A 22,695-nucleotide genomic window follows, 5' to 3' on the forward strand; every position below is an offset into this window, starting at 1 on the left:
TCCCTACAGCTCTATCAGTGTATGATTCAGTATTTCCTCTTCAGAGGGCTAGAGGGTATTATTATCTCTGGCAAGATTCAGGAAATATGATTTCAGTTCTGATTTCTGTTCAGCCTAGACTTTTATTCTTTAAATTAGTTAGTTGTTCAAATGTTTGCATGTTGTTAATAGGCTTGTCTAATGATCTTTGCTTAGATGTTGTAAATATTTTTCATTGGTGATCATAAAATAGCTTAAAATTCTTTGTAAGAAACAGTTACAATAAATGTTTTTACTCTAATCACAAACTTACTAAATGCTTGTTAAAGCAAGTTTGTCAAGGATTGCTATAGACAACATTTTGTTAGTATCTTCAGCAAGTCTGCATTTGAAATAACTGCCACTTATTTTATAATGTGCAGACAGAGATGCTTGTGAATAGATATTTGAACTGGTGATGTTTTATTATATTTTTCAACCATTGTTTGGAATACTCACATATAAATAATAATTCAGTTAAACAGAATATGCAGATGAAAATGAGTGATACGTAGGGCCCTTCATCAGCATTCAGTTCTCTTTTAGGATAGCCTTGTCTAATAGAATTTTCTGGGTTGATGAAAATGTTCTGTATCTGCTCCATCCAGAATGGTGGCCACTGGTCACATGGGGCTAGTGAGCACCTGATGTGGCTTGTGTGACTGAGAAATTAAAATTTTAAATTTTATTTAATTTTGATTAACTTAAATTTGAATAGCCACATATGACTAGAAGCTGCCATATTGGACAATATTGCTGTAGTATTTCCCATCATAAATATTTTCCTCTAGCTATTGATTTATTTCTCCTTTTCTTTACAGCCATGCTTCTTGAACGAGTAGTGTGTGTGTGTGTGTGTGTATTTGTATTTGTGTGCAGTTTCATTTCATTTTCTGATCTCCCATTCATTCCTTATTTTAAAGTGTTTATTCTAATTAGTATTTGTATATGGTTTTAAAAAAAGTACTGTCAATTTAACCCAGAGAAAGACTCTCTAAAAGAAACTGATATTTATTTGGCATTGAGCATTGCAATGGGAATATGGTGGGCATATTCAGGGAAGTAAAGGAAGACAAGAGTTTTTAAAGGGGAAATGAGGAGGATTATCTAAGTTGTTCTGAGACGACTATCCTTGGCTACAAGGATGAGTAACAAGGGGTGGCATCAATCTAAGATTGGTTGTTGGGCAGATGTCCTCACAGAATTATTTTTTGTGTAAGATTGTGGAGGCCTTTGTGCAAGGTTCTGGTTTTTGAAATCTCTTGAATAGTTGTTATCAGTCATACATGCATGAGAACCCTTCCTTCCTGGCTCTTTAAGGCTCCACTTATCAGTCACTTGTGTCTGATAAAGTGACTCTGATAAAGTCACTTGTGCTCTGACACAAATTGCTCAATTTTTTTTTCTTTTGAAATGGAGTTTCGCTCTTATCGCCCAGGCTGGAGTGCAATGGTGCAATCTCAGCTTACTGCAACCTCTGCCTCCTGGGTTCAAGCTGTTCTCCTGCCTCAACCTCTGCCTCCTGGATTCAAGCTATTCTCCTGCGTCAGCCTCCTGAGTAGCTGGGATTACAGTCGTGCACCATCACGGCTGGCTAATTTTTTTTTTTTTTTTTTTGGTATTATTAGTATAGACTGAGTTTCACTATGTTGGCCATAGTGATCTCGAACTCCTGACCTCAGGTGATCCGCCCACCTCGGCCTTGCAAAGTACTGGTATTATAGGATTGAGCCACCACGCCCAGCCAAATGACTCCATTTTCATTCTGACAACTTTCACAGTACATTCCCCTAAAGGCAGTCATTTTTATTCCAATTTGATTTTTGTTTATTTGGTAATTGTCTCCGTAATTAATATAAAATATTTTTGCATCTCTTTTCTTGAGATACCAACTTTACATAATAATTATAGACTCTCCCTATGAAAGAAGAGAGTGTAATTCACCATAACACCTACTTCCCTTCTCTACTCTGGATAGTTTTTGTTTTTAATCTTTTTTGTTACTTTAAATACTTTCTATTTCTTTTTTAACTTTAGATAGTATTTCTTGACTTCCACTACATGAAATACTAGCATCCCTTCCCTTCTGCTTTACCTCTGTTTTCTACCTCCCACCTTCAGTTAATTATCTTTTCCCTTTCACAGTATTAAGTTTGATTACATTAACCTTCTCTTCCATTGCAACAACTGTGTTTTCTGTGTCTTGTCTATATACATATTGACAAGTGAAAACAAATAAATAACCATTACATTTTCTTTTTTTTTTTTTTTTTGAGACGGAGTCTCGCTCTGTCGACAGCCCCGGCTGGAGTGCAGTGGCCGGATCTCAGCTCACTGCAAGCTCCGCCTCCCGGGTTTACGCCGTTCTCCTGCCTCAGCCTCCCCAGTAGCTGGGACTACAGGCGCCCGCCACCACGCCCGGCTAGTTTTTTGTATTTTTTAGTAGAGACGGGGTTTCACTGTGTTAGCCAAGATGGTCTCCATCTCCTGACCTCGTGATCCGCCCGTCTCGGCCTCCCAAAGTGCTGGGATTACAGGCTTGAGCCACCGCTCCCGGCCTACATTTTCTTTTTGAATACTGCCAGTGCTTGTGCCAAACAAAGGAAAAAGTTCTTAAGAAAATCAAGGTGAATTCTTATTTCATGTTATGAGAGCTCAGACTTTTTTTGCTATATATTTATACTGTAACTTTCTTGTACAGTTTTTGCTTTGTGTAGACTTTCAAATTGCCTTTACTCTTTTGTTGACAAAAGAATAATGTGCTTTCACCATATCTTCAAGTCCTTTTGTCATACTGTCTGTGGCGTGGAATCTGCTTTCATACCAGAGACACTGTCTCAAAGCCCTTTAAACTTGCTGCAGCCTTCACTGATTGCTTATTGCTTGCTGGGCCTTCTGTATAGCTCTCATCCTGGGTCTTGGTATCATTGCACACCTGAATTGGGTCACCTGTTTTCTCTTATTATTTGGTTTTCTTTCACAATTTTCTGAAAGAAATAATCAGAAAAAGCATATGCAAGGTAAACTCTGAGTTCTTGAAATTCTGAAGATGTTTTCATTTTTCTCTTACACTTGATTGATAATGTGGCTAAAGAATTCTAGGTCAAGAGTTCTTTTTCCTGAGAAATTAAAGGCATTATTCCATTGGTTTCTAGTATTCAGTGTTCAGTTGAGATGTCTGATAATGAGATGTCTTTTATTTCTTTATATTGGACCTACTTTTTTTTTTCTGAGAAAGCTTTTAGGATCTCTTGTTTTTATCCTGAAATTGCACAAGGTATGCCTAAATATGGGTTTTTACCTTCTTGCACTGTGAGACACTAGTTGGACCTTTAAGTCTGAAGACATATGACTTTTTTCAGTTTGGGGGAAAATTTATGTTGATCGATGGGATTTTCTTATGTATTTGTCCTTATATCTTACTTTTTAGATTCTGGAAGATTTTTTCACTTTATATTCAAGCCTGTCTTTTGGATTTTTAAAATTTCATGAATTGTATTTTTAGTTTCCAAGCAAGAGCCCTTCCTTGTCTGATTGTCCTTTTTTCATTGTCACTTACTATGAATGCAGTATCTTCCAGAAACTTTTCTGAGGATACTAGTTAGAATTCTACTATGAATTTTCTTTCATTTTCTTCTGTACCTGAATTTTCTTTTCTTCTTGATCTGTTCGGTTTCCCTGCCTTGGCTTTTTTCTTTTGTGCTGCTGGTTTTTTCCTATTGTTCATTTGTATTTAAGAATGAATAAGTTCAATATTATAGGTAGTTGTCATACATTTTCTTTTCTGTGATGTAGATAAGTCTAGATCTGTTTTCCCAGTAGACTTTCCCTTATGTGGTTGCTTTGTGTATATGGGTACGATTTGCTAACTATGGGTTTCCTTTTAGAATATGTAACTAGGATCCAGCCATTCACTTGGGGTGCTCACATTTACTGTTTCCATCCTTGATTTTTTGCTTAGGAGGACAGTTCAGGGAAGTGGTGTGCAGCAGCTTGACTGGAAAAAGCATACAGTAGACAAATTTTCAAGTAATTCCCCAGATTTCAGTTCTACTTCTCATTTTTTTCCTCTGTACCTGTCAGCTTTGTGACTGCAGCCTTTTCAGGGTCCTCCCCACCCCCAGATACTGGCTTTCACCTGTCATTTCCTTCTAATGTGTATGTATTCTGGAGTATGGTTTCTGCTCAGTTGTACTCTTTTACATGCTTTCCATCTACTCCCAGTCTTCCAGAGATTTGCTGAAATATCTTGTTTGCTAATGATTCTCTTCCCAGACTGTTCTATTTACTGATTGTGAGTTTATTTCCTTTTATATGTCCTTGCTGTCAATGAAAAGAGGTGAGATAAATGTGTGCTCAGTCTGTAGTCTTGAACTAGAAGCATCCCTCCTTTCAATTAGGGCATTCCATCTAAACTACTCTTGCTAAGGGCTCCAGTGGCCTCCCTGTTACTAAGTCCAGGGTACGTTTTTCTGTCCTTATGTTTCCAGGTCTGACAGTGGTATTATGTACAAGTAACCACTTTGTTTCTTTGATGCCATGTTGGTGTAATATTTTCCTTATCTTTCCGACTGCTCCATTTTAGTCTGCTTTGGTGGCTTTTCCCTCCTTTACCTGACCCTACATGTTGAGTTCCTCATATCTTGATGCTGGTTGTTTTCTCCCTCTACTCTTCTCTCTGGATAATCTCACTCATTCTCATGGCTTCTAATACCTTCTAAATGTCAGTGATTTTCAGTTTGATATCTTAGACCAGATGTCTGTCTTGATTTTTAAACCCATGTATCCATCTGCTTGGATGGATACACAGGTGAATCCTAGGGCACCTTAAGTTCTTGATAAGCCCTCCTTCCCCTAAGTCTATCCTTTGCCTTCAGCATCTCAGTAAATGTGATCACCATCCACTCAAGATATGTGTCTTCTTGATCTGTGTGTTTTTCTTACTCCCCATTTCTAGTTCATTGCTGTCAGTTCTTTGCCAAAATATTTCTCAAATTTATTTAGTTCTCATCATCTCTAATGCCAATACACCTTAGTCAAAGCTACTGTCATCTTTCTTCTAGACTATTACAATTGATTCCTGGATTTTCTGCTTCCATTTCTACTATCCTCCAATTATCCACAGCATTTAAGAAATTTAAATCAAATCATTGCCAGACGTTCTCTAGGTTTTCATTGCTCTTAGATTAAATTACAAAATGTTTAACATGGTCTGAAAGGCTTGCCAGAAATGGCCACTGCACACTTCTCTAATCTCCTGCTTTTCCAGTTCTCTCCTTGTTGCTATTCTACAGGTAGGCTGGCCTCATTTCTTTACTCTTTCCTATTTTTTGAGCCTTCACATATGTTGCTGTTTCTGCCTGTAATGTCCTTTGCTGTAGTTCCTATTACATATGTAATCAATGTAATCATTTAAAAATTTTACTTCCTCAGAGAGGCCTATCCTGGCTATCTGCAGTTTAAATTGGGTACTTATACCTGCTTCCTCATTCCCCAAGATTCCCAGATGTGAATTAATATATGTGTTACAATGTGAACTTGACAGATGGTTTTTCACAAGGGTACTGACAAATGCTTTAAGGAACATGGTAAGTCTCTGTACTTGATTACGAGGGGTGACATTGCTGGTGTGTTCTCTGCTGAAGTGTTCAGAAGCCAAACACTTCTACTGAAATACTTTTCTAACTACCATGGTGGGCTAATGAGATGAGTATAGTGTCAATCTATGGGAAAATAATACATGTTTGTTATTTTTAAATTCTTATCTATAGTATTGAGAAGGACTGTTCAAACTCGTCCTGCTCCACTACTTCCTCCAACTGTGGAAATAATTGAGAAGGAACAAAATTGGGAAGAGAAGACCTTACCTGTTGATATAGATATTCAGAATTCAAGTGAAGAGAATCGTCTGTTCACTCAGAGGTGGAGAGTCTCTCATATGGGAGAAGATTTGGAGAACAAAACTCAGGCTTCTTTTGTTAACCTCCCACAGCCCCTCTGCAATTCCCATTCCAACACTCAACAGTCAAGAAGCCCCACATTCTCAGAAGAGCTCCCAGTACTGGGAGATGGACAGCAGCTGAGAACAAATGAGGCATTAATACAAAGAAAGGACATAATGGCACGAATGGCTGATTTGACATTGCAGAATTCAGCTATGAAGGCACATACGAATAATATTATTGAGCCTAGAGGAGAGCAAGGGGATGGACTCCGGGAGTTGAATAAACAAGAAAGTGCAAGTGACATGACTTCTGTGAGTACCATTTGAGGATTGATTAGGGACATACAGGAATTTAAATAGGAACTTTAGCTTGGGCATCTTAAGAAACTTCTTTTCAGAAGTGATCCTAGAAAGCTTTGAGGCTAGATGGCTTATGCTTTGGCATGTCTTCAATACAATAGGTCCTGGTTATTTATCAGTCTATTGTACATACAAGACAAGACAGCATAAAAGGAAAATTATATAAATGAAAATAGGACAAAGATAAAATGTGAAGGTAAGCTAAGATTATGTTAGGATGAAGTTTTAAGTATCAAGTATAGAATTAATATTACTTGAATGTTTACCACATAACCACGTTAATTGAAAGTATTTTTATTCTTAAAATGGCTCATAAAAGAGTATTGGCCCTCAAATCATGAGTAGTTAATTTTTGAGGACATAGAATGGATTTTCGTATAGAAATGAGGTGGTTTTTTCGTTTCGTTTTGTTGTGTGTGTGTGTGTGTGTGTGTGTGTGTGTGTGTGTCTTGCTCTATTGCCCAAGCTGGAGTGCAATGGCATGATCTTGGCTCACTGCAACCTTTGCCTCCCAGGTTCAAGTGATTCTCCTGCCTCAGCCTCCTGAGTAATTGGGATTATAGGCACACGCCACCACACCTGGCTAATTTTTGTATTTTTAATAGAGACGGGATTTCACCATGTTGATCAGGTTAGTCTTGAACTTCTGACCTCATGATCTGCCTGCCTCAGTCTCCCAAAGTGCTGGGATTACAGGCATGAGCCACTGTGCCCAGCCTGTTTTGCTTTTTGCAGATGGAGTCTCACTCTCTCGCTCAGGCTGGAGTGCAGTGGCATGATGTCGGCTCCCTGCAACCTCCGCCTCCTGGATTCAAGTGATTTTCCTGCCTCAGCCTCCCAAGTAGCTGGGATTACAGGTGCACACCACCACACCTGGTGAATTTTTGTATTTTTTGTAGAGATGGGGTTTCACCATGTTGGCCAGGCTGGTCTTGAACTCCTGACCACAAGTGATCTGTTTGCGTCGGCCTCCCAAAGTGCTGGACTTACAGGCATGAGCCACCCTGCACCTGGCCAGGAGTAACGTTTTAAAGGATTATTAAAGCCAGACTTTAATATGCATATTAATCATCTGGGGATCTTGCTGAAATGTGGTTTCTGATTGAGTAGGTCTAGGGTAGGACCTATGCATTTCTAATAAGTTCCCAAATGATGCCAGTGCTGCTGGTCTGAGGACCACGCTTTGAGTAGCAAAGGTCTGCATATTATAGTGCAGGAGTTTTGTAAGTTAAATAAACTTTGTGGGCTAACCTGGTAACCTAAATCTTCATTTCATTGTTTCTGGGTGAGATAGGAAGTCTGAATTCCAGCTAGGGAGGGTTTATAAAAGACCTCCAAATGCTGGTTCCAGTGACGGTAGACACTTTCTTTTACCCCTTCTAGAGCCAAAGCAGCTCCTGTCATGTTTCTGATAGGAGGAGCTGGATACTGTCAGTGGGGATTAGAAGCTCCTGAGGTGACCATGTTCATAAGGGCTTTAACAATGGTGGTTGGAGAGCTTTGGTGAGGAAGGTCTGGGTAAGGTGGGCCATAGAGTAAGGGCCTTCTCTGTCAGCAATGGCTCATGGGGAATAAGGACAATATGGGTATTGACTCATAGAAGTAGTAGACAGAAGGAACTGGCAGAAGAGGAGCCAGAAAGGAATATTGCTAGTAGAGGGCAGCCATTGGTAGTGGTGTATGTAAGTAAATACCAACTGCCTCAATTTTGAGTCACTGGGAGGCATTTATATATTTGTAGTTTTGAAGATTATTCATAATAGGCAACTCTTGGTTTAAAAAAGACAGCAGAGTCTAATGTTTTGCTTGCCTCTTTTTCTAATTAGTATATAGATCAAGCTAGAAGGGACTATCTAATATTTCTGTCTTCACTACCCTCTTTTAATTGGAAATATAAAATGATCTTTAATTCATACTGATTTTCCTATTTATTTATTTATTACTAATAGATATAGGCTAAAAATCAGTGGCTTTTATTAGAGATTTTTTTTCCCAAAAAGAAATGAAATAACTAGGACTGAAACAATGACGTAAGTAGGAATAATGAAATGATTAGGAATGACATAAGCACATTTGTGGGGGAATTTTCAAATTAAACTTACGCTATATTTTTGGGGTGGCTATTTTTTACCCTACCTCTCATATTTCTTTCCAATCACCAACTATTCTTGAATCAGATATCTTAGGCCAAAAGTGGCCTGGGGAGGCTGACATATGGTTAGAAGGAGTGACAAGATTCCCAGAATCTTTGCCAAGTGGTGCATATTTGAAGATTGTAATTATAGAAACTTCTGTTTCAAAGATAGCAGATCCTCTTTTGTAATCTGTCAAACCCCAAATCTCTTCAAAGATATGTGGCATTTACTTAGAGACCAGCTCACTGGGAGTAGGCTCTTTGCTCATGTGATCTTTTGTGCAGCTCTGCAGATACTAAGGGACACAGAAAAGCTTTTCCCAGAATATGTGCTTAGATAAAGGGACTGTAAATTCTATTGTGTGCTCACTATTCACATTTATATAGAATAAGGGCTGTGAATACTAACTTGCTGGCACTTAGTAAGTCAAAATTGTATGAGACCGAGGCAGGCGGATCATGAGGTCAGGAGATTGAGACCATCCTGGCTAACATGGTGAAACCCCATCTCTACTAAAAATACAAAAAAAAAATTAGCTGGGCGTGGTGGTGGGCACCTGTAGTCCCAGCTACTCAGGAGATTGAGGCAGGAGAATGGCACGAACCCGGGAGGTGGAGGATGCAGTGAGCTGAAATCATGCCACTGCACTCCAGCCTGGGTGACAGAGCAAGACTCCATCTCAAAAAATAAAAATAAAAATAAAAATAAAAATAATAAAATAAATCGTGTGAGAGATTTTTCAGTATTCAATTTGTACTTTTTTTTTCTCTCTCTCTCAAAGACTTTTCCAGTGGCACCGTCTCTAGCACCAGGTAGCATGGAGGAACGGATTGCAGAATTGAATCGGCAAAGTATGGAGGCTCGTGGAAAACTACTGCAGTTGATAGAGCAGCAGAAACTTGTTGGTTTGAATCTTTCTCCACCAACGTTACCTGTTCAATTACCTCTCAGAGCATGGACTGGTTGGTCACAAATTCATAATTTAAAAACTAAAAATATGAAGGTTTTCACTTTTCTTGGTTTTGCAAGTTTATATTGAATCAAAAGAAATATCAGAGCATATATTTTGGTGCCTTCAATTTTACACAGAAAGAAACAGCCATAACTCACAGGATAAGTGATAGAAATGGGATTAGAAGGCAGATCTCCTGATTCTTTCTATCCTATGATGCCTATAGTTAATCTTCGGTGTCTGAGTTCCTAAATTATCCTACATCTAAATGGTATTCATTATAGTGTACGGTTCACTTAGGTCATATGCTGCAACTAAGCATGAAATACCTGAATGTTAATTTAGAATTTCATCAGCAACAGATTACAACTTATTCTGTAAAACAGTTAAAGCATTTTCACTCATTAATTAAATTTTCTGTTACATTTAGGAATGTGAAAAGCTAGAGGGGATTATGAATAATAAAATAGTAACTGAAAAAATTGTCATAGTATTCACATTCAAAAAGGTGCTGATGAAACGAAGTATATATCAAGTTGTTTTTATCAGAAATTGCATTATTAAGGCCCTCAAGGGACAGAGCTATATGAAGAGTACAGAGAGATTGATTTTGGTCCAGTAAAAGAGAAGGCTGTAATTGTCAGGAATAGAAAAAGCTCCGTGTACTAGTAATTGATGTATTCTCTGAGATGTTCAAACATTGGTGTTTGAGGGGAACTCAAATATGTCTTATTTCTGGTTGAAGTAGGTTACCTTTAAGGTATCTTCCAATAAGAGTTTTTCCCTCAGAAATTATTTCCTTTTTGAAATACAGAACCAGAAAGCAGACTCTTTTGGAAATTGCTGGAAAAAGATGGTAATGCATTTCCCCACGGCCCTCTCTCTTTGTTTATTCTAGGCTTCCTCAAATGACAGTTTTGTCTACTGTTCTTCATAGTTATGAAGCCTAAAGACAACTTCTGATTAGAATAAATAAATGAATTAACTGTGTATGAACATGTACTATGTGCCTGCTATGTGTGGGCTTGAATACTCTAGCATTTGAGTAGGGGAGCAGGCAACAAACAAATCAATATTTGGGATAATATCAGTTAGTGCTAAGTGCAAGGAAGAAAAATAAAGCAGGTCAGCGTTAAGAATAATTTTGTGTTTAAATATACATCTTCCATTTCAGTATTTCTGTATGGTTAAAATATGCTTTTATTTATGTTATATAATTTAGTCCTCAACACACCTTTAGAGTAGACAGGGCTAATATTATACCTATTTGACAAATAAGTAAACTGGGAGGCACAAAGAGGTTATGTGATTTATCAAGTTACAAAGCAAGTTGTGGATTTGCAACTATGTTCTTTCCTGTCCAGTGATTTATTTCTAAAGTATTCTTTTTATAAGTAAAATTCTTGTATTTATTTAAAAAAAAAAACCTTTGTGGACTATAATGATAAAAATAAAAATAAACCATATGCCATGAAAAACCTCTTTTGTTTTCTAGGGTAACTGAGGAATATTTTGTAAAATTAAATAGGGTTTTATTACCTCGTAAAGCTAGGAAGTCACACAAAGCCAGGAGCCTCTGTGAAACTGCCTATGATGAACATAAAGTCTTTCATTAGTAAATACTTAATAAATATGTGCTGATTGATAGCCTACTTCTGAAATATGGAAAATATTCATAATTATGCTTGCTATTGGCCATATGGAGCTCTTCAGCCAACTTTCCTCTCCTATTTCAGTGTCTTCAGTAATAGTCATAATGTGATTGATTTAAAAGATTTAAAGTTTTGCTGAATGACTTCAGAAATTTTCTTTTTCCTTTTTTTGGGGAAAACTTTAGGTAAGCTCTTTTGGACAAAGATCTCAAGTTCTTTAGAGCTAGCTCTTAATTTCTGTTTTTCACCTCCAGAGCTGACATGATGCCACTTGTCTGAAGATTCTGGCTCTCTATGAACTGGCATGCTACTGAATTAACACTAGTAACTAAAGTTTCTTATCTCACAGTTCAGTTAAAAAAAAAAAAAAAAATCAAGTGTATCTTGGGCTAAGATTAAAAAATATGGAAAGAACCACCAAATTTGTAATGTGCAATTTTCAGTAAGATAGAAATTGAGTGAAATTTTTATTTCATTGAAAGGTAATGAAACTAATACTTATTTTTATGTTTTAGAAGGAGCAAAGAGGACAATTGAGGTATCTATTCCAGGAGCAGAAGCCCCAGAAAGCTCAAAATGTAGTACTGTCTCTCCCGTCAGTGGGATAAATACAAGAAGGTAAGTTGCAGTGTGAATATTTACTTTAAAAGAAAAAAAAGAAAAAAGAATTTGGTATGTATTTTATTCTCTTTGTGAAAAAAGGAAGTGTACAATATCTGACTTAGGTTGAGACAGACTCGTGCAAAGAGAGTAAAATAATTGGAAAAGAGAATTTTGAGGGGAAAGGGAGTGAGGAATAAACTTTAAGTTGAAAGGCATGGGTTTGCTACTGAAAACAAAAATGAGATAACACATATGTAGAGTATTTATGGGTTACAAAATTAGGAGGTGATGTGTGACAGGACAGCTGAATTGACCAATAGTATTTTCCTCCTTCACAGTAAATGAAACTGAAGCTCTCAGAGCTAATGGGGTGATTTGTCTAGCTGGGTCATATAATTGGTAAATAGTGACACTAAGGACATACCTGGCCTTTCTCTCTCTACTCTGCATCCTTACTATTGTACTGTGCTGTTCCAGGTCTTGTTACTCTTCTACTACCTGGACCTTCTTCCCCATCCCTGCACGTTCATTATTGAAAACTTATCCATATAATATTGTAATGGCAGATACATGTCATTATACATTTGTGAAAACCCACAGAATGTATAACACAGAGAGTGAACCCTGATGTAAACTATGGACTTCAGTCAATTATAACGTATAAATATTAGATCATCCATTGTAATAGATTTGTCACACTAATGCAAGATCTTAATAATAGGGGAAACTGTGTGTGTGTTGGAGGTGGGGTTTAAGGAGTATATGGGAACTCTGTACTTTCCACTCATCTTTCCAAAAACCTAAAACAGCTCTAAAAAGAAAATTGTATTTGTATTAGTCCGTTTTCATGTTGCTGATAAAAACATAATTGAGATTGGGAAGAAAAAGAGGTTTAATTGGACTTACAGTTTCACATGGCTGGAGAGGCTTCAAAATCATGGTGGGAGGCGAAGGACACTTCTAACATGGTGGCAGCAAGAGAAAATGAGGAAGAAGCAAAAGCAGAAACCCCTGATAAACCTATCAGATCTCATGAGACTTATTTATCATGAGAATAGCATGGGAAAGATTGGCCCCCATGATTCAGTTACCTCCCCATGAGTCCCTCCCACAACACGGGGGAATTCTGGGAGATACAATTCAAGTTGAGATTTTGGTGGGGACACAGCCAAAGCATATCACTATTAATGAACAAATAAAGACTTACAGGTTGGTGAAAATAAGTTACAAATAATTTACCTTATTTGGACCTAAGGCAGCCATTTGTTTTCAAGCTCTTGCCAGTATTGAGAATTGTCAGTTGTTTGCATAGTCTTTTAAGGTTAATAATGATAACTCACTATCTTACTCTGTTTTATTTTTCATAAATAGATCTTCCGGGGCTGCTAGTAATTCTTGTTCTCCACTAAATGCCACCTCAGGAAGTGGGAGATTCACACCTCTTAATCCAAGAGCAAAGGTACACGTTAAAATGTAATTGTGAAATGTATATAGGGGTGAGGGTAGAAGGTAGCTGATTTAGTGATTTCCATTCTTAACTATCATTCCTGTTATCCTAAAGCTGATATGGTATTCTTAACAGAAAAGAGATACTAATTTACCTTCATTAGGAAAAACAAGCCATATACTTCTTCTGTTTTCTCGGGTAACTAAGGAATAAGGTAAAATTCAGTAGGATATTCAGCAGTCCTTAAAGGCTGGAAATTACTGGTTTCAGGTAGAGCTTCCCAAATATTATGGCAGGACACACAGGTGTGCCTTGAATGGGTTGTAGATCTACTGAGCTATTGGTTCCCCCAGTCCTTGTCCCTGGGTGGGGTCTGGGACAGCCAGAGCAGTGGGTCCAGTCACTTTTCCTCTCACTTGATCCCTGTGTGCCATATCTGACTGTGCCATTGGTTAGATAGGTTATGGTCCCAGGGAAAAATAAATGTCTTAATGTGCTCTTCATGTATTTTGTTGTGCCATAGGTATGTATAGAAGCTAAGTATTTCACAGTATATTCAAAATTTTTGCAGAAGACTTTTTTTCTGTGGTGCTAGTACAGTAAGATATAGTTCCTTTGAGTGGTTATAGTAAATTGTGAGGATATCTTTAAAATTATAAGAATTAATTTTGTAGACTTGAGCCAACAACTGTCTGACATTGGGAAAATCTTTGCATTTCTTATTACTGAGTTCAGTAATTAGATCAAAGAGTGGGTGCTTATAGCCCAAATTAAATGATAGGGGAAAGGTATTAAATGATAGGGGAATGATAGATACCCGAATTGTCCAATTCTGGGACATTTGTTCTTTGCTACTTCTTATATTCTACAAAAGCTTTAAAGTAAGCTATTTTATATAAATTATTCTTAGTTCCTGGAATTTAGTAACATTTAATTTACTAAGAACAAATAACTGCCTTTTTATCATTTTAAAAATTTATGCTTATGATATCTATAAAACACTGGACTTAAAAAAATTACGACTCCTAAATCAGTAAGAGGATCTGTTGACCAAGTAGTCAGTTATTTGATGGTATCTCTATTAGAGAATAAACATTGCCAATAGCAATTTAATTTCCAGTACCATTCAATGGCACAGGATGACTTTGTTTTATGCACTTGGTCTAAATGATCTGTAAATCTTGAGTAGTCTCATGGTCCTGATTACCATCTAAATTTTCTCTGTGTCTTTGTTCAACAGATTGAGAAACAGAATGAAGAAGGCTGGTTTGCTCTTTCTACCCATGTATCATAAGTGAAGTCAAGTCTCACTGAGTTTGTTCTTAATAATTTATTACTCCCCTTTCCCTGCTCTGACTTTCAAGTTTTTATATCCTTCTTTCAGATAAAACCTACAAAGATCTTGTGAATTAGTACTAATGAAACGGAGAAGTAAAGCAATTTTTTTTTATTTTCTCAAATAAGTTTTCAACAACCAACTGACCTACAGCTCCCTGTGGATGAAATTTTGACTGTAGAGAAGTTAAAGCTTTGTATTTTAATACTTTCTTAAATATTTTAAGGGTCTTTTTAAATACATTTTTACCTTTATCATCTTTATTCAGGGTTTTTTGAGGTTTAGTGTATCTTAGTTGATCCATTTATTTTTTTATTTTCCTGAAGAACTAATTTGCTTTGCATGTAACTTACAATAAAATTCCTCTGTATGATTAGAGTCTGGCTTTCAGGAAAATGTAACACCCACTTTTCTTTCTTTTTTCTTGGGAAGTCATTGCTGTTCATCACTTTTTCCATCAAGTGAAATATACAGCCTTAAAAAAATAGGCCTGGGAGTGTTTGTTTATATTTGCTTAAGCAGGTAAGAGTGGTTGCATTTATTATAAAATCTTATGTAGCTTTTAAAGTGTGAAAATGTCATCAATAATAGTAATGCAAATCAAATAAAAAATGATTCTAGAGCTCAAATACCTAAATGTGGTAACATTGATTTATTGGTATATTTAATGTTTCAAACAATTAAATAGAAAAAGTTGCAATCAATTTTCCCAGCCCTGAATTTAAGCAGATCTTTCAGGGTAGATTTCTCTTTTTTTTTTCCTTTCCTTTCCTTTTTTTTTTCTTTCTTTCTTTCTTTTTTTTTTTTTTTTTTGAGACAGAGTCTCGCTTTATTGCTCAGGCTGGAGTGCAGTTGTGTGATCTGGTTCACTGCAACCTCAGTCTCCCAGTTTCAAGCAATCCTCTTGCCTCAGCCTCCTGAGTAGCTAGGATTATAGGTATACACCACCATGCCCAGCTAATTTGTATATTTTCAGTAGAGACGGGGTTTCACCATGTTGGCCAGGCTGGTTTTGAACTCCTGACCTCAAATGATCCACCTGCCTTGGTTTCCCAAAGTGCTGGGATTACAGGTGTGAGCCACTGCACCTGGCTTAGGATAGATTTTTCCAGGGTACCCATTTGGTTCTGAGATGTTGATTTCTATTTTAAACTTGTTTTTTGAATGATCTCTGCTCCTTGGCTCTATGATAGGAATTCTCAACCTGAGTGAGCAATTCAAACTGAGATTACTTGTGTTTAGACTCATATATTTGGATAACATATGACTTCTCCCGTATGCCCCAGAAAGCTGCTAATAACTTGCTCAACCTGAAATTTACAGTTTTCCAAATTACAGGTTGGCAGAGATACTAGATTGATAACATCCAGTTATGATATAATCATTCTTATGCTTTAAACAAAATGATTTTGGTTAGCAGAATTTGATAACTGTTAACTACCTACTAGGCACTATTGTAGCCACTTTATGTGCTTCATGACATCTTATGAGATAGGTACTATTATCCTCATTTTGCAGATGAGGAAACTGAGGTACAAGGAGGTATTTTCTCAAGGTCACACAACTAGGGAGTGGTGGCACTAGAATGGGAACATAGGCAGTCTTTCTCCAAAGCCTGTGTTGTGCTGCCTCTTGATGGAGAGTAAACCTGTTTTACAGTGTGTGTAGTATGGAAGCAGCATAATAATAAGAATAGCTGTTCCTTATTGAGCCATTACTGTGGCAGACACTGTACTATAAGCTGCAATATCACCATTATCTCATTCGAATCTCATAGTAGCCCTATGAATTAGAGGTATGTAAATGCTTCCTCCTCTCCCAGCACCTTTACAGATGAGGAAACTGAGCCCTAGAGGTGAAGAAAGTTGTCTCATGACAGAATGCTTGTTAAGAGGTGAAGCCAAGACTTGAAGCTCTTTCTTGCAGTTATTGGATTTCTCCTAATTTATGGGAACTATTACAGTACAGTAGCTAAGGATGCAAGTACTGAAACCAGAAATCTTGCCTCAAATGCCATTTCTGCCACTTGAGCTGTGTACTTTGGACAGATTAATCTCATCTTTCCCATTTGAAAGTCAGACATAATGTCTTCCCTAGAGGCTTGTAAGGATTAAGTGAGGCAAGTGTATGTAAATGGACTGAGCTCAGAGCTTGGCTCACAACACTCAATAATGATCACTGCCCAATATTTTTTGTGTATAAATAAATAGATACACTATTTCCCCCATGTTTCCATTTTTTAAAACATTGTATAGTGAATTTATTGTATCTTTCTCAGATTAACAATTGCACACAGTGCTTGAAATGTAGAGGTATTTCACCTGAAAAGATGTCTAGAGGTTGAAAGAAAGCATGCTGGGCATATAATTTGAAAATATAACTAACATGCTATTTAAAAATAAGTTTACCCTATGTTTTCTATATTTTGTGGCACCTAGATATATCATTTAATAAGTAATAGCAAGAATAATTTTTTTTATTATTTTATCTATTACCAGGGCTATTTTTTTAAGCCCTGGAAAACCTTGATTAAAGAGGACATGTCAGTATTGCAAATAAATGCATGGTATTTGTGTAACATTGTGGAAACTAATAAACACAAATTGTACTATAGCAATTTTTTCTTGCCAATTTTATTGACAAATAATTTATATACAATAAACGACATCCATTTAAAGAGAACAGTTTATTGGCTTTTGGCAGTTGTATATACCCATGAAATTACCACCACAATTAAGACACAGCATTTCTATCATTTCTAAGATTCCTTGTGTCTCTTCCAGTGCATCTCACTAAGTCCTAGGCAACCACTTTGCCCAAGTGTCTAGACTATCTTGGGTGTGGAATTACTTTGTGTATGTTTAACTTTTGAAGAAACCTCTCAAATAGTTTTCCAAAGTGGTTATGCCATTTTACATTCCCAACACCAGTGTATGTGAGTTCCAGTTGCTCCGTATCCTTCTGCATTTGGTGTTGGCAATCTTTGAAGTTTTACCCCTTCACGTGGATGTGGAGTTACGTGTATTGTGGTTTGTATTTCCCTTATGACTACTGTTAAGCATCTTTCCATGTGCTTACTGGCCATACATATATCTGATTTGGTGAAGCATTCAAATCCTTTGCCCATTTAAGAAATTGGGTGGGTTTTTCTTATTGAATTTTAAGAGTTCTTTATACATTCTGTATACAAACTCCTTTGTCACATATTGGAATGACCGTTTTAAAACAGTATTTGGTAAGTAATAACGTTAGGCTAGGTACTTTACAAAGCAGTATGACCACAGTACTACAGAGAGGTTGAACAAACTGCTAAACCTAGAAATCTGTCAAGGGAGGCCTATACTTTTGTGCCCAGAGCGCTGCGACCAAGAAACCCACAACATAAAACCTTGTTGGGCCGGGCGCGGTGGCTCAAGCCTGTAATCCCAGCACTTTGGGAGGCCGAGACGGGCGGATCACGAGGTCAGGAGATCGAGACCATCCTGGCTAACACGGTGAAACCCCGTCTCTACTAAAAATACAAAAAAAAAAAAAAAAACTAGCCGGGCGAGGTGGCGGGCGCCTGTAGTCCCAGCTACTCCGGAGGCTGAGGCAGGAGAATAGCGTGAACCCGGGAGGCGGAGCTTGCAGTGAGCTGAGATCCGGCCACTGCACTCCAGCCCGGGGGACAGAGCAAGACTCCGTCTCAAAAAAAAAAACAAAAAAAACCTTGTTTACTCTTAAAAGCCAACTGAGATGATATAGCTTTAAAAATAACAAAAATCCCACCATGTATCTTTGTTGTTGATGTTGCCGGCAAACTGCCTGCTATCTCCCAGGACCCCTCTTAAAATCGAAGTTAAAACCTCATCATAGGAACGCCACGATCAGGGCTCCGTTGGCCCATTTTAGAATATCGGGCAGGTATCTTCGACGGTATTCATATCATTTAATTATCTACATGACGTCCTTTAGGGGATAATAAACTCGTCGGGCTTTTCTGTTTGGCTTTGAACCAGTGTCATGAGATGGAAAAGGCCAGACCAGAGGGCGGACAGGTACCCGGTTCTCAGCGTTACCGCTGCTCGATGTCCTGGAAAGCTGGACGCCGGCCGCGCATGCGCCCCACGGCCCGCCCGGTTCCGCCTCCCTGGAAGAGGGGTGGCGTTGCCTCGGTAACTGGAGTAAACGGAGGCCTCCGGCAGAAGCTGTGAAGAGAGGAGCCGCGGCGGTCAGCAGTACCTTCGGTGAGTTTGCACCTCAGCAGCTGGCAATTTCCACACCCTCCTCCTTAAATCTGTTTGTGGCTCAGAGGGCAGCGAACCCCACCTGGGCTTCTCTCAGGCTGGACCAGTGTTCCCTAGGCTGTGCTGAAACACAGCTTTCGTCCTCCCTGCGGTAGCTCAGCAAACTTTTTGAAGCCTCGAGTATTCTCAGGCTCGGAGCTAGACACTGTGTGCACGGTTCCTGCCTGCGAGACCCTTTCAGTCTGACCGGGCGGGAGCCAGCCAGGCAGCAGGAGCACGGCTTAGACCCGAAGTCGGAGCAGCAGCGAGTCTGCTGGGAAAGTGCTGGGGCTCCCCGCTCCAGCGAGGCACCCACCCTGCGCTCAGCTGGGTGCGACGCTTGGCACGCTGGGCCCTCTGGCTTCCTCATCTCCAGAAAGAAAGGTGATAATGTGACCTCATGGAGTTCTTGTTATTATTATTAAATAGGATAATACAAGTAAAGTGCTTAGCACATACATGGCACATAGTAGGTGCACATAAATATTTGTTGTATAATAGGTAAAGACAGCTGCATACATGTATGCTGCTCAGTGTGTCCAATCAATCATGAGTTGCTAAGGATGCGTGCTGATGAAAACCTTTGAGAGGAGAAGGGCTAAGGCGGCTAGGGAGAGAGAGACTGACTGTAGCTGGGCTGCAATAAGCTACAGACTCTCTGACAATGGACCTTTACTCCAGACCGACGAATCTGAGCTCTTATTTGATGGCAGTGATGAGCCATTAGAGGTTTTAAGCAAGAGTGGCACATTAAAAGCTGTCTTTTAGAAATACAAGCGATAGTGTAGAAAATGGATTACAGAAGGGAAGACGAAGTATGACGGTACAGTAATGATAGCGGTGAGACACAATGAGAAGTGGAACGACAGAGGGACAGCAGGGACAGTAGGAATGAAGGGAGGGGAGGAATTCAAAAGGCTCAATCACTGGACAGTTAGTAACAGGACTTGGAAATCATTTATATGAATTAGGTGAGAGGAACGGATTCAGAGTAAATGCGCTGCTTTCTCATGTGTAAAATAAAGACAGTAATAATAATGGATAGCAAGACTTTGTCTCAAAAATAATAATAATAATAGGCTGTGCGCCGTGGCTCACATCTGTAATCCCAGCACTTTGGGAGGCGGAGGTGGGTAGATCACCTGAGGTCACGAGTTTGAGACCAGTCTGGCCAACATAGGGAAACCCGTCTACTAAAAATACAAAAATTAGCCGGGCGATGTGGAGTGCGTCTGTAATCCCAGCTACTCGGGTGGCTGAGGCATGAGAATCGCTTGAACCCGGGAGGTGGAGGTTGCAGTCAGCTGGGATCGCACCACTGCACTCCAGCCTGGGTGACAGAGCGAGACTCCATGTCAAAAAATAAATAAATAAAATAATAATGGTACCTACCTCATAGGGTCGTTTTGAGAATTATACAGTAATATGTGTAGAATTTCTTAGAACTGTGCTTGACACATAGTAAACAGTAAAAAAGACAAGCTATTACTTTTTTTCTCCACAGCTGTATTTCACATTGCAAAGTAAAAACTGAGAGCCTGTTTTGTACATCAGTCACTGTGAACTTTAAATAACCACCTCTGGCACACTGCTGGGATTGAGTGAGCTTGTGAGCGTGAGGACCAGAACCTGGACTCTGGTGAATGAATCAGAGTAATGTCACCTTAGAGAGCACTCTGTCTGGCGTCCAGCCAACCTTCTAGCAACACACTCCTCTGCATCAGTGTGCACTATTATTTTCCCTTTTTCTTTATCCTTCCTTAGGGTTGACCCTGTCAATCTAAATAACATACAGAGAGAGGCTTTCTAAAAGAAGATAATGTTTATTCAGGAGTAAGGTATTGCAATGGGATATGTATGCCATGGTAAACTATATGTGTATTCAGGGAGGTAAAGGAAAACAAAGGTTTTTAAAGGAAAAATGAAAAAGATTACATAATTATTTTGAGATAGTTATCGTTGGCTACAAAGGTCAACAATAAGTGTGATGCTAGTCTGAGGTTGGACAGGCAATTGTTGAGAAAATGTCCTTGTAGAAGTATTTTTTTTTTATGTGTAAGGTTGTGATGGCTTTGTGCAAGACTGTGGTCTTTGCAATCTTTTGGGATAGTTATCCAGCATAAAAGTGTGAGAACCCATTCTTCATAGCCTTCCCCAGCTCTGTTTGTCGGGTTCTTTCTTAACACTGGTGACTCCATTCTAATTCTGACAGCTTTCACAACTCAAAACTGTACAGTCTATCTAGAGAGTTAGTGAAAAGAATTGGCCGTAGGCTGGACCAATAAGCCTGGATCTAATGAAAGGAAATTTATGCTAGTCCTGCAAATAGACTCACAAACCGAGCTAGTTTACTGATAGAAGGTAGAACATGGTCGAGAACCCAAACTTAGACTGCCTTAAAGGAATACAATGAATGTCCCCAGTAGGTGAATTGGTAGTTCCTCTCTTGTGGAGAGTGTCTAGATCCTATGAAGAACTATAAAATTAGGAGGGACATATGATGCATTGGGAATTAACTTCTTGAGCTATTCGGGTAGTAAAGAAAAGTTGGAAACATGTCATTGAGAAATAATTGAAATAATTGGGATACTTTCTCTGGGAAAAGAGAAGATCTGGAGAGAAATGAGAGCCAACTACAATTATTTGAATGGTTGAAGTACACAGAAAAACTTGTTCTGTGTGTTCTCAGAAGAAAAAACAAGGGTCAAATGGATCCTAGTTGTGGGGAGGCAGATTTCAGCTTAATATAAAATGTGCCAAGAACTATAGCTGAGCATTAACAGAATGTTCTCACCCTCTTACCCGAAATATTTAAATTGAAGCTGACTGTCTTGTTCTTTCATTTATTCAGAAATATATTAATAAATTCATTCCTGCAACCATTTTACATATTGACTGCCATGTATCATTGTTAGAGCTTTCCTGTGTTGACTCAAAACAACCTTATCCAGTAGGTGCTGCATTTTAAAGATGGAAATACTGAGGCACATAGCAATTAAATACTTGGTTAACACCTCACAACCAGGAAGAGGACGAGCCAAGATTTAAACCTAGTCAGAATGACCCTGTAGCCAGTATTCTCAGCCCTGGCCAACACACTAGACTGCTTTTCTGACAGTGCTGGGGTGGATGTTGAGGATGTGTGACCTGCATGGGATAGCAAGTTAAACTAAAGTCCTCTTTCAACTCTGAAGATTCCATGATTTTATTTATTGAACCCTACCTGTGTCAAAGAGAATATCTAGGAGTATAGTAAAAACAACTGCCATTTCTGAGTGCCTAGTAGGTGTTTATATAAACTCATGATTCCTAACCAGTTCTTATGCCTGATTGTGTGAAAGAATTATCTGGAGAGTGAGACCCTGTTAATAGTACGTTTTTAAGTTTTCCAAGTGATTCTAAAGTGCAGTCAAAGTTGAGAACTCTGTATATGAAAAATCTCGTTTAACTCTACCAAATAACCCTATCACCCCCATTTTACATATTAAAGGATCAAGAGGTTAAGGAACTTGTTTCTTGGGCAAGCAGGGATGTGAACCCAAGTCTCTCTGGCTCCAAAGTCTCCACAGGTTACAATGTAGCTTCCCAATCCCTTTGTTATTAAAACAAAACAAACAAAAAACCTCCCCCAAACAAAAATATCTTATTCTACCTTACCAGTTATACTGATAATCTCCAGGAGAACAGGAGTCTCTCCCACCTGACCTGCTCCACTGCTTTTTACAGGTTCTTCAATTACCTTTTATGACCCAGGAAAGCTAGGAATAGATCCTAGTATTTATTGTCCGGTATTGCTACATCAGAACACTGGGCAAATTCCTTGGGTTCCAGTATTTTCTTCCACATTGTACACAACCTGACATGAACTGCGTTTGTGATGTGAAAGTTTATTACATGGTAATATTAGCCATTTGAGGAATATATTGTTTAAGATAGCACAGAATAAAGTGTGGTGCTTTTGTCTTGACACCAACTTACCTTTT

The 22,695-nt window shown here is 38.5% G+C and overlaps 2 protein-coding genes across 9 annotated transcripts in view; both read left to right on the forward strand.

The window, feature by feature from the left end:
* Positions 1-15,080, forward strand: part of SPICE1 (spindle and centriole associated protein 1) — a 67,233-nt gene extending 52,153 nt beyond the window's left edge. For all 4 annotated transcript variants that reach the window (XM_033211268.1, XM_033211270.1, XM_033211269.1 and 1 more), the window contains 5 exons: positions 5,790-6,274; positions 9,239-9,419; positions 11,577-11,679; positions 13,036-13,123; positions 14,352-15,080. In XM_033211268.1, coding sequence (XP_033067159.1) covers positions 5,790-6,274; positions 9,239-9,419; positions 11,577-11,679; positions 13,036-13,123; positions 14,352-14,405 — 911 coding nt within the window. In that variant the 3' untranslated portion in view covers positions 14,406-15,080. The remainder of the gene's footprint in view (positions 1-5,789; positions 6,275-9,238; positions 9,420-11,576; positions 11,680-13,035; positions 13,124-14,351) is intronic.
* Positions 14,837-22,695, forward strand: part of CFAP44 (cilia and flagella associated protein 44) — a 149,361-nt gene continuing 141,502 nt past the window's right edge. For all 5 annotated transcript variants that reach the window (XR_004437110.1, XM_033211253.1, XM_033211254.1 and 2 more), the window contains exons 1-2: positions 14,837-14,969; positions 18,446-18,673. The gene's annotated coding sequence lies outside the window, so the exon portion shown is untranslated. The remainder of the gene's footprint in view (positions 14,970-18,445; positions 18,674-22,695) is intronic.

The sequence above is a fragment of the Trachypithecus francoisi genome, unplaced genomic scaffold (assembly GCF_009764315.1).
Source record: "Trachypithecus francoisi isolate TF-2019V2 unplaced genomic scaffold, Tfra_2.0 Lachesis_group0, whole genome shotgun sequence".
NCBI lineage: Eukaryota > Metazoa > Chordata > Mammalia > Primates > Cercopithecidae > Trachypithecus > Trachypithecus francoisi.